General features: G+C 53.7%; 1 protein-coding gene across 1 annotated transcript in view; it reads right to left on the bottom strand.

Annotated features, from left to right (window-relative positions):
• Positions 1–18731, bottom strand: part of CNTFR (ciliary neurotrophic factor receptor) — a 212111-nt gene that overhangs the window by 49034 nt on the left and 144346 nt on the right. The window contains exon 4 of the mRNA XM_086629731.1: positions 9460–9690. Within this exon, the coding sequence (XP_086485857.1) occupies positions 9460–9690 (231 nt within the window). The remainder of the gene's footprint in view (positions 1–9459; positions 9691–18731) is intronic.

Raw genomic sequence — 18731 nt, 5'->3', positions numbered from 1 at the left:
ACCACGTAAGGCTGCTCTTCGTGGAACATGCACTGAGTTGGGGTGTGCTCAGCTAAGGCAGCCCAAGCTGAGCAAAGATATAGCACCAAAATCTCAGCCCTGGCTCCAAATGTCCCCCGTTGAGTAATGCCCTGGCCTACAGAGATGGACAGCAGCATCCATCTCCTCTCCCTACATGTCTGAGCTCAGCCATGCAAGATGTAAAGTTTTCCCTGTGGACCTGACTCCGGTCCAGCTCTGGTTTTGTGGTCACCGTGTCCTCCACACCTCTCAGTTGGGACAAACCCCAGTGCCAGGGAGCCACCTTGGTCTGCTGCCTCCCTGCCTCAACCCTGCTGCATGGGCACTGCTGGGCTACAGCTCTTCACATCCCCGGAGCAAGACCCAATTTCGCTTGCTTTTGACAAATGCCCTGTGCCCCTCTCCCTCTGCTCCAACACCAGCAGTCAGGCTGACCAGTCTGGTACCCGGCGAGCCGGTGAGGAGAGGGACGGCTGGCCCACTGTTAAGCCACATCCACACTCGGTAGGCCGTGCACGACTCCCGTCACTGCAGAGAAGACCATCCTGGCGAGAAAACAAGCAGCCGTCACCCTAGGGACGGTATCATAAACCATTTTAATATGGCATTTTCCTCCCCCTCCCCACCATCCTGACTCAAGCAAATGCTGCCTTGTTTAGTTGGCAGCAAACGATAAAGACCCCCAGGGAGCAGAGGAGGGGGAGAAAAGGGACATCTGTTTAGAGCATTTCTACTGCGTGGCTCTCCCAGGCTATTTCTATCTATTCTTGTCAAAATTTATCAACTGCATAATTGTTTAAACAGCATTAAAGTGCTTGGAGCAAGAGCAACTGGAAGTTGTCCTGCAGTTGCCTCTGGTACCGATGCTGACAGCTCGGGAGGGGACGGGGGAGAGAAGGGATCCATCGGGCATGGGAACCCTCTGACTCCTTTTCCGGCAGGGAGACACCACCCCGTCCTGCTAACAGCAGGAAAATAATCTCACTTTATTCCCAGTGCCCTTCCCTGCTTTCCAGACCCAGGACTCTCCTCCCTCTCCCATCCTCCCCACCCTGACCTGCTGTTAGCACACATTTACTCTGCTAAATTATTTACAGCAGACGCACCGGCTCGAGAAACCACAGCTAACGACAATGTCTTTCATGCTGAAGTACACTGGATCCTGCTCCGACCCTGCCAAGCCCTCTGCCAGGACCTCACTGCCCGCCCAGGCTCCACTGTGATTCCCAGCAATTTCAGAGAGGGATGGAGAAGCACTGGGAGCTGGGAAGAGATAAGAATTTGTTGCTGTCTGCCATCTCCTCTCCTTGCAGGCAGGAGGGATGGGGCTGCAGAGGGTCCTCACTGTGGGGGCTTCTTATCCCCAGGGAGAATACCTGGCCAGGGTCCCCACAGACAAGAGCACATGTCGCTGGTGACCGGCAAGAGCCATACCCCATGCTGATGATGGAATTTCTTCGTCCAGCATCATCTGGGAAGCAGACTGTGATTTTATTTAAGCTCCACAGCTGCGTGGAGTTGTGGGTGAGGAAGAAAAAGTGGTATCCACACCTGCAGCATCCTCCCCTTTGCTCCCTGCCTCATGGCTGCAGCAACAGCAGGTGGCCACATCCTGGTCAGTCCCTCTCTTCCCAGTGCATCCGAAGCTGGTGACCCACCGCTGGCGGGTGGCAGGAAGCTCACGCCAAATATTTTGACAAGGGGCACTTAGGAGCAGCCAAGACAAAATCCTTCCTGGCACAGAGGCCAGCGCAAACAGTGCCGTGCCGCCAGCGTGTGTCCCCTCCGCTCCCCCCAGCATGGACAGTCCCAGCCAGCCGCCAAGGCGGCTTTGTCCTCCCAGTCCCGGACATCCCTGATTCCTGGCACAGGGAGCAGGGGTTGTGGGAAGCTGTTTAGACTGAACTTGGGCTTCTTTAATTATGGCGCTGTTTTTGTCATGTTAAGAAGGATAAACAAACCTCAGGAGAGCAGGAGGAGGCTGTGCTGCCATCTGCCCGGGACACGGGACCCTGGCACGGCACGCAGCCTTTGGCATTCTGAAGATAGGGAGCGTTTCCCAGAGAGCTGACAAGCCCCAAAGCCCTTTTTCCTCTCCTCCTCCAGCCCAGCAGCTGCTGGGACAGGGCAGGGGGACAGCCTGACTCTTTCCATCTCATGAGCTTGTCCCCAGTCTGGCTGCAGGAGGCGATGCACAGGGAGCCTCTGGGCTCATTTCATACATCGATCCAAAGCTTGGGACCCCATCAGCTGCTCATCAAGTGAGTTCTAGTCCCTAAAAGCAACCTCTCTCTGATGGATGCTCCATCCCTGGCTCTGACTGGTCACTGGCAACCCCGGGACTCCCCCACCTCTACCCTGGGGAGTGGGCTGGTAAGGGAGTGACCACTTTCTCTGCTTCGCGGTGCCCTCAGGACATGTGATGCTCCTGCCACAACTCAGCTGAAGGGTGAAGCTATGCTATGAGCTTTCCATAGCACCCAACCTGATATGAGCTCATCAGTTGGTGGGCTCAAGTGCGGGGCCACGTGCCTTCAGGTGTCGGCAAGAACCTGCCACGGGACATGGGACACCGCATGTGTTGGCCACCTCCCGGGCATGTTTTTCCCTCGGGCAGCGGCTTTGCAGACCACAGCATTGGTGAGGCCAGGGCAGAGCTGCCAGTGCTGCGGTCCCGTGCCGCGGCACCGAATAAATGCCACGTGCCGCTCCGCTCGCTCTGCCGCCACACGCTCCTTGCCGCCCCCAGCCCCCCTGCACGAAGGGGGGGGCTGCAAGGATGGGAGAGGGAATATTTTTATTGTTTCTGACACCGGCTGCCCCAGATTATCATATTTAACGTAGCGAGCCAAAGAAGCATCACTCTGCTATGCTGCAGCTGGGCAGGCTGCCCAGCCCGGCAAGGGGAAGGACGGGAGGAACGCAGCGGGGCGCGGGCGCGTGCACGCGTGGGTGCGAGCATGCGAGTGTGTGCACACACGGGCCACAGGGCACCGCTTCCTTCGGCCCTTCCCGCTGCGGCACGGCAGCGTGCATCCCACAGGATGGGGCAGAAAGGTCGCCCGCTGTCTGCAAATGTGTTTGTTTTTCTAGTCCAGCTCCTAATTCGATTAGCACTAATTGCATTTGGGAGTGCGGTGGGGTTTTTGGGTGGGGTTTTTTTTTTTTTGGCCTTCTCCTGAAAAAGCCTGGATGGCAATTTACATATCATTAGCCAGTGTGCCTTTCCAGCTCCCAGCTGGGCCAAGACCCAAAATCTGGGCACAGGCAGAAAAGTTCGTCCATTGCGTTTTCCCAGCCATGAATCAAAAGATAAACAGCTTGGTGTGGAATGGTGGCGATCGGAGAGCATGGGTTGCCTCGTGAAATGAAGCTGAATTTCAATAACGAAGCGCTCCTGCAATCTGGTTGACCTCATCTTTAACATCGCCTTTCCATGGTCCTTGGGAGTCATGGGTTGATGCTTGGCCATGGAGCCCCCAAGAGCCACTGCACCTTCCCAGTCCCCAGTGCTGCAAACTCGTGGGGAAAAATCAAATGCATCCACAGCAATAAACCCAACATTTTTGAGATGCATCTGCTGATGCTGGAACATTAGTGGCCACATGCTTAAATTTATTAGCTCCATCCCTGCCATAGGTTTGGTCCAGGTTAACGTAGTCCTGCCCCAAACACTGCTTGGGCACAGCCTTAGGCTGACCGTGTGTGGGGCCATCCCCAAGGGGCAGGGGGACATTTGGAGAAAGAGAGGGACGAATTGCAGGGGCGGGTGCTGCTCTCTGCCAGCTGGCCCCAGTGCCAGGGAACAGTCACAGCGGTGTTTAACTTGCTGTTCTTGAAACAGCCTCAGTTTACATGGCCACGGGAAGGGATTGGATAAGTTCATAGGGGAAAAATTAATCAAAAGGGCTTTTTTTTAAAAAAAAACAAGCCTTGCATCACAGATCGCCGGACATGAGCAGGGAAGTATCTGCATGGGCTGACCTCGAGCCCGTGCTTCTCCATCAGCATCTGCGCCAGCGGCAGGAGCGCTGGCCCGACTGGCAGCACTCTGCTCTGAGGTAGAGGCAGCCTTGCTGCCGGCTGCTGGAGCCAGCCAAACCTCTATTTTCCCAAGTCAGCATGTCGGCAGTGCTTTCCTGCAGTTTTTCCCACCAAACCAACCTACGGAGGTAGGGAGACAGACACTGCTCCCCAGCACTGCCTTCCTCCACCACTTAGCCCGTGCCCATCATGGGATGCTCATGCCTGCGCTGGTGTCGCATCCCTCTCCCAGGGAGCCAGAGGTGCATGCCTTGAGAGGTTGTTACCTTCTTTGTTTCTTCTTTATTTCAGTTGAGTGAAAAAGGAAAAAAGTTATAAAAACAACCAGAAAAAAAGAGATGCAAACTGCAGTCCAACCCTCTGGTTGCAGCTGGAGCCCAGCTGGGAGGAAAGGGACTTCTAAGGCAGAGAAAAGGGAGGCTCTGATTATTTATTAGTGGCCGATGTTTGATCGCTTGCTAATCAGGCCAGAGAACACACTCGGGCTCTCCCGGCCTCCCTGCTCACATGTGGTTCCTGTTGCTTTGCCCCTTCCCCCCCCTCCCTCTCTCTGGTTTTGCTTTGTTTGTTTTTCTGTTAATTTGGTTGTTTTTCCATGTCGTTTTCCGTCAAACCGCATGTTTTTTCCCCTTTCTCTCGCCAGCCGCTGCAGTGACAGACACGGAGGAAGGAGGCCAGCCCAGAGCTGCTTGCCCTCTGCGAGTCCCTTTCCCATCCCTGCCTGGGAGGCAGTGATGCCCACGGGGCTGGCACTGGGCTATGAGCCCCTGTCCCACCACTGTGACGCCAAGGGTAACTCCACTGCCACATCCTGACCTGTGTCCCTGCTACTGGAGAGGATTTTACCTATTTTCTCTCCCATGCAGACCCCACCCCTGCTTGCACCCCAGCCCACCAGGCAGCAGCCTCATTAGGCAGCTGATATAGCGGCAGAGGTCAGTGGCACAGCCGGGAGCACTTGGGCATCCCCAAAGCTGGGCGAGGGGGTGAAAGGAGAGGGGTGAATGGGCAGAGCCACCAGGTCAGGATGAAGATAAGCAGGTTAGAAAGGGATGGAGGGATGGGAGCGGAAGGACGGACGCCCGCCCTGGCTGCCTCCCTCCCTCCCCTCTTTGCACACAAGGCCTCCCTGCTCCCATGTGCGCTCTCCGGCTTCTGGCAGCCTTTCTGCCGCGCGTTTCCACTCCTCTCTGGCCCATTAGCAGTATTTTTATAACATTCTGTAATGCACGGAGCCGTGTGCCAAACCTCAAGAGCGCATTATTTCCCAATGTCTTTGTTATATTCATCCCTGGGCCCTCCATCCGCGCGTTTCCAAAGGCAAAACTGTGGCTCTTAGGGCAGCTGGGAGCCCGGTGCCGTGATCCCAGTACCCAGAACCTTCCCTTCTCGCCTGCTCACTCCTGGCGCTCAGCCTCAGGCTCAATCCAGGGTCGCCTGCCATGCAAAAAGCTCTGGCTCCATTGCCTGCTGCTTCTGGCCACTCTCTGGCATCTGCTGTTCTTCAGGCTACGGGGCAGGTGATCCACTGGAGATGAACACAGAGTATGCTGGTTGCTTTTCTGTGCTTCACCCTATGCTCAGCTGTCTGAAAAAAGGAGGAAGAGCAACACATTGCTGCTTGAAGACCCCTGGAAGACGCTGCCCTGGAGAAGTGCCACCTTGCTCTGGGGTGGTTTGTGCTTGGGTGCTTCACACCCTAGAGACGGGTGATCTGGGACCCCTAAGCACAAGCACGCCGGTGGACTCTTCCTCCTCTTCTAGGTGGGCTCTCCATCCATTGTTCATCCCATCCCTTGATGCACACTGTCCCGACTGCATGTCCACCGATGTCCTTTTCTCTGCAGGGGACGCGACAGCCTCACTACCCCCAGCTTTTGCGCAGTGCTGTTGGGCTACCGGCCACATCTCCCATGATGTGGACCTGGGTGTCAAACCCTACCCCAAAGACCAGTTGAGCTACTCATGTCCTCCCACCCATATGCTGAAAGACATTGACGAGATACCTTCACGCACCCTGTGCCTTTTGCACCATTGCATAGCATCCTGGCCCCTCCAGCATGAAATCCTCACCCCAGAAATCCCTGGGTCCCCCCGTAGGCACTGGCACATCCCAATAGAGTTCCTTGGTCCTCATAGGCCAGAGCAATTATGGGAAACACCACTGAGAGCAGTCCAAAGGCTGATGCTGAAGCTTCCCCATCCCTCCCAGCAGCTCCCCTTTCAGCACAATCTGATCCCCTTTAGCCATTTCCTAAGCTGTGTTCCAACTCTTGTACTAATCCACATTTTCTCTGGTTTAACTCATAATTTCCCATGTGGCATCATAGCAAATACTTCACTGAAGTCAAGACAGATTACATTGACCACATTTCTGGGCTTAGGAAATCAGTTCCCTTATTGAAGAGAGCTATCAGGTTAATCTGGTGTGATACATCCCTGGCAAGTCCCCCTGATATTTCTCTCCCTTTTTCCATGCGTCTCCACGTCTTTAATTGCTCCCTCTTCCAAGCGGGCCCTGCAGCCCCGCTGTGCTGCGGGGTCAGGCTGTCTGACCGGGATCCTTCCTCTCCTAGAGCACAGGAGACGTGTCGCCTCTCCCCACAGCACGGGGTACCGCTGCTGACATCTCAGCCACTAATGAGCCTTGCTAATGAACGGGAGACGTCCTCATCTGGGGATGAGGTGCTCCCTAGGCCTTCAATGCATCATTTTCTTTGAAGGTGTCTGCATGGTGGAGGACCATCTCCAGGTTATATCCTCCCTCCTCTCCCTCAGCCGGTGCTGCCCTCACTCTCGGCATCGCCGCTCAGACCCGGCGGGCTTCATTTGGTATTGGGCTCTGCCAAGTTTACCTTTAATCTCCCCTGCCTGCATAGTCAGCTCCGCTCTTCTCTCCTCGTTTGCTCTGTATTTATACGGCTAACCCCCGTTTTCATTTCCTCTGCAACATCTCGCTCAGCTTGACTCCTGGCAGGTCTCCCTTTATCCCTATGCTTGCTGACCCCAACAACGGAGCTCATGTTGCTAATTGTCAACCTTTTCTGGTCCTCGCCACTTCTCCGCTCCCTCCCCACATCCTTCCTACAGTGCTGTCTGCCCGGGAGCGCCCCTGCCTTGCTTGGGGGGCACGCTCCAGGATCCATTGTTTATTTAATGAGATCCTTAGCACTTCTCTGCATGTGACCCCCAGCCCCTCACTCCTGCTGCCATCATCTTTTTTGTTGCCGCAGTAAGAGGGGAAAATGCAGGCACGGTCCTGTTTTCCTTTAAATTCCCGCACAATTGGAACAAAATGAGTCCAAGATCCCTCAAATCCCAGGTTTGGGCTCCCAGTGCACTCAGCTGCAGCAGGGAAGCTATCGCAGGCACATGCTGCAAACCTCCTGCAAGCCACCCATCCCCATCCCCATCTCCATCATCTCCATCATCTCCATCATCTCCATCCCTATCCACATCCCCTCCTGGGATGCTCCCAAACCCACAGCAGCCCATGCACCTCCAGGGAACCAATCATGCCCCACAGAGGCAAGAAAGTTGGGGGGAGTGTGCAGGCAGAGGCTGGGAGTGGCAGCACTGGGAAAAGAAACCTCACAGAGAACATTAAATTAAAATCCAGGCAATTAAATTAATTACCACTAAAAGTGTCTCACCTGATTAGTTCCTTGCATACTTAATTGCATTAACAACACTGGGCATTTGCTTACTTATTTGTCATTCTCTCTCCCAAGGCTGGTGGCCTCTGTGGTGTCTGATTGGGCTCCTCAGCTGCTTGGCGCTCAGGGAAGCTGTGAGCCGTCAGCAAATGGGAATACGTGGTAATAGGAAACAGCAGGATTTGGGCTCTAATGCTAAGCAATTCCCATGGGCCCCTGAGTGGATTGACAGGGATTACTATTAGCGAGGTGCTTAGCAGATGGAAGAGCCATTGCAAAGCCACGGCGATGCCACAGCTGTGGAGGAGGCAGTTGGAGGCTGCAGCCCCCCTCCCCAGTCCCTTCGTCTCCTCCAGACCTGGGCTGCAGCCCCCCGTGCACTGCCACGTCCTGTGACCCTCTCCTGGATGGGATCTGGCAAGCACATGCCCAAGCAGACGAGCCACATCACCTCCTCCTGCTGCTGCCTGCCCTGCACCCGAGTCCTGCCTTCCTTGGCTCCAAACCACCCATGAGCGCCTCCTCACCCCAACAGCATGGCTGAAATGACCCTCACTCATCTGCCACTGCCTTTTTGTCTGCCCTGCTCCCCGCCCCGAGACCTACTTAATGCTGCACCCTCTGTCCTACGCTGACTGCTGCCCCTCTTGGCAGCCTTTCAGCTTCTTCCAGCACCCCTTCCCCTCGGCTCACATGCCAGGATCCCTCCCAGCAGACACCAAAACCATAAGTTGGGCACTGTGCAGCATCCCTGAAACTTGGATTCATTTAGTGTGACCTACAGGTGCAGGGAGTCTCTCCTGTCTGATCTGCAAGGCTTACACAGGCTTTTGGCTGGTCCCCCTGCAACCCTTTGCCCCTGGACCATGGTCTAGGATGGAAACACCACCCTGGTTCTGATGCAAGGTGCTGAAGGGGAGACAAGGAGCAGAGAAAGGCTCAGCTGCATCTCCCAAACCTGGGAACGTACAGTCACCTACACCATGCACCTGGTGGGGGTCCCAGCTGATGCCTTGCAGCAACCTCCGCAGCAGTCACCGTCCCACCACCAGCTACGCCCGCTGGTGCTCCAGACAACCCACTGCTGCCAGTTGCAGATGCCATACTGCCAAACACACCATTGCTATCAGCTGCCCACCAAGCACGCTGCTGCTATCAGCTCCCAGCATCACTTGAAATATAGCACAACTCTTATCTCCTGCTCCGAGACCTGCGAATCAGCGCATCTTGTGCTTCAGAGATGCAAAACGCTGGGAACCATGCAGCTGTCCTCCAACATGCCCCCGTGCACAGGGGCTCCTGCAAACACACAGCAACTGCCACCACCTTTCGGCTGCTTCTCTGAAACAACTGTGTGTCTTCTCTGAAACAACAACCCAGCCAGGACTTCTCCTTCCCGGCTGCAGTTCCCTCTGGCAGCTCAGCCCCAACTCTTTCGACCTGGAGAGATGGTGGCTGTGGCACTGGGCTGGATGGAGGAGCAACATCCATTCCCAAATTATTCCTGGGACATCATTTAATTTACCTGCTTTGATGCAAAGTTTGGGGCAGGAGAGGCTGATTCCAGCATCCTGCTGCTGGGATTAGTGTGCCATGGGGAGCTTGTATGGCAGAGTGCAGCAGGCAACCATATGTATAGAAAGTATAGGGATTGGCATGGCAGGAGGGGGCTGTGAAGGGTCAATATGGGAGCAGAGAGGGCTCTGTCCCCCTCAGTGTCACGTGTTGGGGTACTCACTTCCCACCCTCAGGTAAGTCTGGTATTTGAGGTGCCAGGAGGAGCCCTCGTAGCAGGAGTACTGGCCACTCTGCGTCAGGTCAACGTTCTTCAGGATCAGGTAGGACCCGTTCAGGTGGGACTCATCGATGTCGGTGCCATTGGCCGTCCAGGTCACGGCTGCATCCCAGTCCATGGAGCCGCACTTCATGGTCACATCGGCGCCTACCCGCTCGTACTGGATGTGGCTGTCTGTCGGGAGAAAGAGGAGAAAAACAGATGAGCTCAGAGCCCCGTGGGCCAGGCTGCCCTGGAAATAGTGTATTACTATCATAGAACCATAGAATGGTTTGGTTTGGAAGGGTCCTCAAAGATCATGTTGTTCCGACCCCCCTGCTACCTGCAGAGACACGTTCCCCCAGACCAGGTTGCTCAAAGCCTCATCCAACCTGGCCTTGAACACTTCGTATTGCTTGTATAGGAAGTAAAGGAAGGACTGGGGCATGGACTGACACTGTGTTGGTGGCCAGGGATGTCCAGGTTCTCCTTCTGGCCCTGATAATCCTGATAATGATTTATTTTAACCTTAGGTCAGAGTGACTCAGCTGGTAAGGATGAAGGGATCAGGACTCATGGACTATCTCTGTCTCACAAGATGCTTCCCTCTGACCTTTACCTTAGGGGACACATGTCAGGACTGCACCAGCCAAATGCCTCACAGCACAGGCAGGCGCCCACACCAGCAAGTCATTGCCACTCCCACATCTACGTGGCTTGTTGCAGGATACAAACCAAATGGACACACCAGAAACTCCCAGCAGAGAGGTGACGGAGCCCCAAGACTTGTCACCAGCAAACTCAAGTTATTTACTAGTGGAGACAGGAAGCAGGCAGGTGCCCATGCAATTCTCTGCCCAGGAAATCAGGCGGGAGGACTGCAATCTAACCACGCCATGCTTTGGGAAGCAACTCATGACGCCTCCTCTCTCTGCAACAACACAACACCTTGCCAAGCTGCTTGATTTAGCGTCTTGCAAGTTGGGCAATACAGCTCATTGGGAACTGGCCGCCTAATTGAATTTTCTGGACAGGAGCTTGAGCTGACATTCATTAACAATCCTCAGCAATTGAGCCTTTCCCATGAGCTACACTGGCTGTACCGAGCCGCATGTGGCAAGAACAAAACCGCGTGTGCGTGCACATGACACGGGGTGAAGCAGGACAGGTGGATGAGCAGGGATGATGTCCCTTCAAAGCTTCATCGAGCATTTATGCACAGACAAGGGCGGTTCAGTTCCCAAAAGACTCCTAAGTTTCAAAAACACATTGGACAAGGTGCCTCCCCAGAAAACCAACCAGCTCTGACACACGAGGAAAGTCCTTGATAGGATTTATAGTAGCTAAAGGTCAGGAGATCAAAGGTGGGAGCAAGCGGTCGGACATGGCAGTAGAAGACGTCACCGGTGAAGTTTGACAGGGATCAGAGCTGGATCAGAGATGCCCAATACCCTCGTAACTCACAGGGAGAAGGAGGACAAGGCAGTGAGAGGACACAGCGTGGTGCTGCAGCTGTCAGGGCAGCCAAATTACAGCTGGGTGCAAAAGCATTGCAGAAAGACTTCACGGTACAGACCACCAGGTGGTCACAACGTGTTGATGAACACATAGAGATGCACTTGGGGAAAATCAAGCCTTGCTTTCCTTATGCACTTGGGGCTCCTAATGAGCTGCAGCCTCTGTGGAAACATATCTTGGGGTCATCATGCTCGCTTCCCTGAAAACAGTGGCTCAGTGGCAACTGAAAACGCAAAAGAAAGGGACTGAGAAGAAAACGGAAAGTGCTGTGCTCTACAAGCTGCACACAAATCTGTCCCTGTGCCTTTAGGAGTACAGTTCAGCTGAAAACAGAGCAGAGAGAGAAAACAGGGAAAAGCAAAGGCTGGAAACAGCCCTGGCATACAGATGGCTTAACAGACTCAATTCCTTCATCCGTAAAAGGATATAACTGAGCAGAGATGTGATAGACATCTAAGAAATGATGAGTGACATGGAGAGGATGACCAGAGAAGGACTGCTTGCTCTTTCTCCTAATAAAATAATTAAGGGGCAGCAAAGGAAAACAAGCAAAAGAAAGTGCTTTTTCACACAAAGTGTGATTAATTAGGGAAGCCCATGTTGATGCTGTGGCTGTCAACATTTTGGGGGAAATAGTAACTAAATTAATCCATAGCAGAAGACACCAACCAGGGCGGTAAACACTGAGCTGCCCGGTGAGCCTGGGGAGGCTGCAGGCAGCTGATGGAGGGGAGGGATGGCAGAAGCACCCCCTGTGTTTGTCCTGCTCTTTTCTCCCTCTCTAGACATCAGCTCCTCGGTCCTGTTGATAGGTGGGACCACATGGGCACAATCCAGCCACTCCTTCTGTGAAAGCCCACAGCCTGACCCTTTCTGCAAAGAAAAGTGCCCCAGGCCAAAGTTGACCCTGGAGGAGAACTTGGCAGGTCTGAGTCCTCCTGCAGATGGATCTGTCAGGACATCTACTTCCAACAGGGAAACAGCACCTTTGGGGATGCTATCCCTGATGGCAAAGGGGTGCTAAGAACAGATGGGGAAAAATTGGGTTGTGGCAAGCAAGATGCTAGTGAGATGCGTCAGAATCATCTCACACCAGCCAAGGGTGGGGACCTTTGAGAAACTGCACTGATTAGACAAGTGTGTTTCAAGTGTCTTAATAGAGCTTGGAGCATATACTGACAGGCAAAAAGAGCGGAGAACATCTAAGCTGAGGCGCCTATGTGAGGAGGAGTAGCTGGAGTGGGCACAGATAAACAGGCAAACAGCTGAAGTGTGGAAGAAGATGGATGAATGGACGGATGAATGATGATCGCAGACAGACGGGCAGCTGGCTGGATGGGCACAGATGGGATGGAGGGAATTGTACAAAGATGAAAAGATGGATGACTATGTGAGTGGATAGATGGATGGGCATATATGGGGATGCAGAGCTGTGTAAGAGGATGGAGAGATAAGAGTATAAGCAGCTGGCTGGCTGGCAGTGTATGTGGATGGAGGGATGGGTAGATGGATGAGTGGGTAGCTGGAGGAGGGATGGAGGGAAGGACCAATGAACAGCAGTGGGGTTGCGTGAATAATTGACTGAATGGCTGTGGAGGTGGGTGGATGGGTGGATGGATGGATGGATGGATGGATGGACAGATGACTAGGCAGATGGGTGGATGGATAGTTATAGATAACAGCTAAAGTAAGAGTCTCAGTCTCTTACTGAAGTTCTCCTCTAATTCTCTATTGCATAAGCTAGAGACATTTTCTCTCCCCTGTTCCTGCTGGCTGACAAAAGGTCACTGACTCTCCTGGCATTACATTTGGGGATCTGCTTGGCAGAGACACTGGAGATGCTGCACTACCCACTAGCCTTGCATGGAGAAAGGCTCATTGCAGCGATGGGCCTGCAGACCTGCCTGCCTTGCCTGGCTCCTGCCTGCCCAGCGCCTGGCCCCTGGGAAGGCTTAAGAGTGGAAGGAAGCTTTGGGGTGCCCAGCTCTGCTTCTCAGAACTGTGCCTGAGAGCTTGTCTGCAGCTGGTGGCAGCAGGACTAAGCTCGGAAGAGGGAAAAGGCACCTTGAATTATTTCCTATTTGTCCTTAAACACAGTGCAAACACATTGGCACTCATCCAGAAGGGCTGAGGGAGCCATTCCTGGAAGACAGGTCTTTGAAAGCAACGCTCCTTTCCAAGGCAATGATTTAAAGCCCCTGACAAAAAAGAAACCTAAAGCACAGCTTTGGAGGAGGCGTTTCTCCTAGCTGGGTTTACTGAGGATCTTACTGGAGCCAAGCCAGGTCCCCACGTCCCTCCTGGCCCATGCCAGGTGTAGGAGTCCCACTGAACCACACCACCATGGGAACACATGACAGCTCCACTTTGGGAAGGAGCACCATGGGGACAGTCACTTCAATGCTGGAGCAGCCCTGTCTGGAGCAGCACTGTGGACACCAGTTCTGCTTTAGGATGGGGATGGGTAAGGGTGATGAGAGCTTTTACTGGGAGCCTCCACCTCCCGCAGGCTGGGTATGGGCAGGACACTGCTACCCCAGCCTACCCAGAGTCTCATGTCTCCTTTGAGCATGGAGGGGAGGGCAGTTTGTCCCTGCTCCTGTCCATTGTGTCACTGGTAATGCACAGGATTGGTGGCTGAGATGGTGCCCGTGCTGCAGGGCCAGCCCTGCTGGGTAGACATTGACCAGTGGCACAGGCAGAACAAGGGCCAAGAGCCAGAGGCTGCTGCTTGGGAGGTTTGAGCTGACATGGAGAAAAATTTATTCTCCAGGAGGGTGGTGCAGCCCTGGGACAGATACCCACTGAGCGGAGGGATGTCCATCTTTGCAGGACGTCAGGGCTCTGTTGACAAAGCCATGGCTGATACAGTCTACTGTTGGGAACAGTCCTCTTCTGAGTGGGATATTGGACTTGACACCTCCAAAGATTCCTTCCCACCAACACTGCTGTGATCATTGGCTAGAAGTGATCCTTAGAGGTGCTGCCTTGCCCCTGCACCACCCTGCTGCTTCAAAGTACACTGCTTTTGGGTCAGGCGACAGCACGAGGGTGAAGCACATATGACAGAGAGGTTGCAATGCTGCACCCCAATGAGAAACATGCCTGTGAGCATCCAACCCCACCAAGGGCCATACCACCTGCCGCAGCACAGCACACCAGCCAGGCACGGCATGGCTTACGACATAAAGTCCCAGAGCAGGAGGGGAGCTGTGGCGATGCATAACAAGGGCAGAAATTACAGCTTTACCCACAGCCCTGCAAAGCTGCAGTGGAGGGCAGATGAGAGCTGCCCATGGGACAGACACACACAGCTCCCAGTGGTGGACCTGGGACAGCTTGGTGAAATGAGCTGCTTTGCTGTGTCCTTCTAAGAGCGACATGCGGCAACTTCATAGCACAACCTATGCAACTGAAAAGTGACAGGGACCAACGAGACAGTGGTCCAGTGGAGAGACATGGAGGGAAGATGAGACGAAGCAGCTGAGACGCAGGGCCCATGACAACATGTTTGATGCTTCCCAAACCCACCCTCCTTGACAGTTGGAGGGTTGTTGGAGCTCCTCAACATCATCAACATCATCAACATCCTCAACGTCATTCTCATTTTCCTTCTTAATGAATCTCGACCTGCATCAAGACTGCAAGGAAAACACCACAGGGAATCCTGCAAACCTTAGGGCTGCTCTAGCATGTGCTATGCCAGGAAGGAGCAAAACTTCTCTTGGGACCCTCCACCTCCACCGGCTGCTGTCCCTCCATGTGTCCTGAGGCTCTCACCCTGCCAGTGTGGGCAGCTGTCAGGGTTGGCATGACACAGACGCAGCCCTGGGGGTCTTTGCCCAGATGCCCAAGGGGTCTTTTGAACAGTGAGCAGAGGAAGTGGAGAAGACAGTTTGAATTCCCAGCGCCAGCACTCACCCCAGCCCCTCAATGGGTTTTTTTGTGCCAAGACTCGGTGTGAGCCAACCTCCAGCACACACTTATGGGGGCCAAAACTGCCCTCACAACCTCAGGACTTTGCAGGCAGATGGGGCCAACCGTCCCCTCTGGAGCCCTCTGCCCAAAGGCACCATGGAGCTGTGGCTGGTGAAAGCAGAGCGAGAGCAAAAGGAAAGCACTGAAGCGTTTTTGGGGACAGACACAAGCACTCCTCTGCAGGATGTACAGCCTCCGGCTCTGCTCGTCTTCCTCAGATGAGGAAACTGAGGCAGCAAGAAAGGACATGTAGCCCTTCTCTTGACAGGACGTGAAGCTCTTCTGCAGCAGGATGGAGAACCGCATACAAGCCTTCAGACAGAGAGGTCTCTACATCACCCCATCAGCTTTTGTACCTCCCTCCCACAGCCAAGCAACTAGCCACAAATAATCATCCCAGCAGCTAATTAGCTCTCTGTGTAGGCATTCATAAATTACACATTTAATATTTACACAGTGCCGGGGGTATGCCGAGAGCTTTCCAAGCAGATAAACCAGCAAGGTCTCATACCCTGCAACTTCCTGTGGTCAATGAGCTGAATAATCATCCCCATGGTCGATGAGCCAGGTTGGATGAGGCTTTGGGCAACCTGGTGTAGTGGAGGGTTTCCCTGCCCATGGCAGGGGGGTTGGAGCTAGATGATCTTTGAGGTCCCTTCCAACCCTAACCATTCTATGATTCTATGATTCTATGATTCTATGAATAAGCCCACAGGAGATGAGTGGAGAGCCATGGAGGGTGGGGAGGGCAAGGGGAAAGAGAGGTGGCCTGATCATCTCCCCTCCAGAGGGGGGATGTTCCTGGCCTTCTCCAGCCATTGGACAGAAGCGGTGGCTTCTCTCTTGTGCCAGCGCCCATGCTGGCTGGCCTCAGCCTTGACCATGCCCAAGGGATGCTGGTGGCTCTGCTCCCATCTGCAGCGTCACATCCCTGAGGTTTACCCCTCTTGAGATGAAACAGCCTCTGGCACTGGAGAAGGTTTTCTGACACCAGCTTCCAGAAGCACACCCCATCCTTGATCTGCTCACATCTATTGTCCCCTGGTGCCACTCGGTCCTTGCACAGCTTTTTGTGCCAGCAGAAACCTTCCTTTCAAGGAGAAGGAATTTCATGCTTAAGGAGGCAGTTCTTCCACGAGTGATTTAAAACTAGATACATCTTTGTAAGGAAACAGGCGTAATTAAGTGTCATTGATGTAGCCAAAGATATGGACCATTCCAAGTTAATTTTGTCCATTAATGAAGAATTGCAGCGAGCATAGCCCACGTTTGTTTGCTCTACTTTGGTAAATCCCCGGAGTCAGCAGCTTTGCTCTCTTGACAAGGAAAAACAATTAGCAAGAAACTTTAATTAAGAGATAACAGATGGGTGCTAAAGGCCCTGTGCTCAATCACTCCACCATAGCCTGGAAGCAGATCTTGCTTTACTTCAGGAGTGTTGTAAAGGAGGCACTTTCCCCCTCTGACATGCTGGGCTCAGGGCAAGCTCCAGGGCAGGAGAGCCTCTTCTCTTGGCCTGGACGCGACCACAAAATGTCCTGCCATGAAGGTCAGCAAAGAGATCTGCCCCTGAGGAAGATTTCCCCCAGCTTTGTAGCAATCTGACCTCCCACCACTGCACCTCCCTCTGCAGCTACACCCCGAACCCAGCTGAGGATGTCCCTCGTGGGGTGAAAAGGGCCTTTGTGGCTCTTCTAGCTGCTCAGCTGCAAGAGGCTGATGTTTGTTCCAGGAAACTTAACGCAGTTATCTACTGGGGCTTTCTGAAGATGAAGGGACATTTTTGCAATCAAATCTGTCATTGTCACAATTGATAACCCATGTCACAGGCTCCCTCCCGGACTTGATGGTCCAGCAGTGGGGAGGTGTGATGCCAGCTCTGCTACTGGCTTGGCATGCTGTTTCCAGGACCGAGCTCCTGGTGGCACGGCTGGGATGTGCGTGGCAGGGCATTAAGCACCCTCCTGGGGAGAAAACTAAAGTGCTAAACCCAGCGGGAAACCGCAGAACAGAGACCCACCGCTGGAAGCAGAAGCAAGACAAACTCGCAGCAGAAGTGAGGGCCAAGTCCTCGCTGCAGCACTGGCTCAGCCCCAAGGGATGCGGCAGCTGCCCGTGCCTTGTGGGCTGTGGTCCCATGCTGAGGCCTGGCTGGGAGACATGACACGGTAGCAGAACGGAGGAAGCCGCCGTAGCAGACAAGTAACTTCAGCGTCGTTTCTCTGCTTGTATCACGCTAGACATCAGACTGGCTGAACCAAGGGCTTTGGCCCCATCTGAGCTGGATCTCAGAGCGTTCCCTACCCGTGACAGAACAGGATGGCTGTGTCTGTGTCTCATTTTGGTATTGGTGTGTTTTTGGCAGCCCCATGTTGGGACAGAGCTTCTCTTGCAGATTTTTGGACCTGGTAAAACACACCAGCCCGGAGCATCACACTGAGCTTCTCTTGCAGATTTTTGGACCTGGTAAAACACACCAGCCCGGAGCATCACACTGGCAGTGCTCCTTGTTGCAAGCCAGGAGCCATGTCAGGAGCAGCCCTGATTCCCCATCTGCCATCACACCTATCTCTTATCGTACAGCGGTGTGCTGCCCAGACACCAACTCATCCCTGACGGGAGGAGACAAGCAAACCTGGGAACAGCAACCAAGTCTATCCTGCCTTGGTAAAAGAGTCTCTCCAGCCATGCATGTGTAGGAGACCCCAAAGAAGCTATCTTTTCCCATGGCTTATGAGTAGGACTGAGCTCTACCAGAAGGTGCTAATGCTGGTGTGTACCCATCTGCTATGTTTGCATACCTCTATCACCAATTGTCTTGTGTTGCCATAGGCAGGACCAGGAGAAGTTGCACCTCTGTTACTACTTCTGCTTTTCTCTCTCTGCTGCTCTGCAGCAGAGAAGTCTGGATCCTCTTGGGCTGGTGATCTTGGCTTTTTTTTTCCCCAGGATGCTTTGTTCTTGCATCCCAGGACAGGACCTGAGCTCATGTGTTAATCTGTTTTCCAGCAGGACATCTGGGTAAGACCTCCACTTGGCTGTCCTAGCTCTTCTGGTCCAAAAATGCCTGTGCCCTGGGACTCCAAGTGCTCTCCTTGACAGGACAGGGTGAGGTATGACACGATTTTCATCCTAAGGCAAACGGAAGGCTGGATGGGACCTTGCCCACTTGGCTTCCTTGCAAAGTCAACTTGAGATGACCTGTCCTGAGGAAGAGCAGTTGCCTGATGAAGCAGCAACTCCTCCAACCCCCTGCACCTATGTCGTGGCTGTCCCAGCATGTGGGCCAGTACAATATGGAGGGGAAGGTGTTGGAGGACCAGAGGGAGACGAATGGCACCAACGGGAACTAGCACACAGCAGAAAAATCCTGCCGATATTCTCCGAGCCAGGCTCACTTGAGCCTTTGCCCTTGGCTGCCAGGTGACTGGTGTTAGCATCGCGGATGAATTAAAGGCTTGTTTTCTGGTCCTGCTTTTTCATGCAGACAGGACAAATAACTCTAGGCCACAAAAGAGCGCTTAGATCAGGCTTTTCAACGCCATTTAAGGGGAAATCAATACTATTCGGAATTAGGTGCCCAAATCACAGCCATAAACACAAGAAAAGCTCATTGTGGTCCAGCAACAGCGCAAAGATGACTGTATTTACCAAGCTTCGGGGAGGTGGGGCAGAGCTGGATAGAGACGTCGGGGCGCCTCGCACCCCACCGACCGCAACCTGCCTTTTAAGCCCGGCGC

Source organism: Tauraco erythrolophus, chromosome Z (genome assembly GCF_009769465.1).
Source record: "Tauraco erythrolophus isolate bTauEry1 chromosome Z, bTauEry1.pri, whole genome shotgun sequence".
Lineage (NCBI taxonomy): Eukaryota > Metazoa > Chordata > Aves > Musophagiformes > Musophagidae > Tauraco > Tauraco erythrolophus.
Note: the sequence above shows the minus strand (reverse complement) of the source record. Positions and strands in the feature narration are given on the sequence as shown.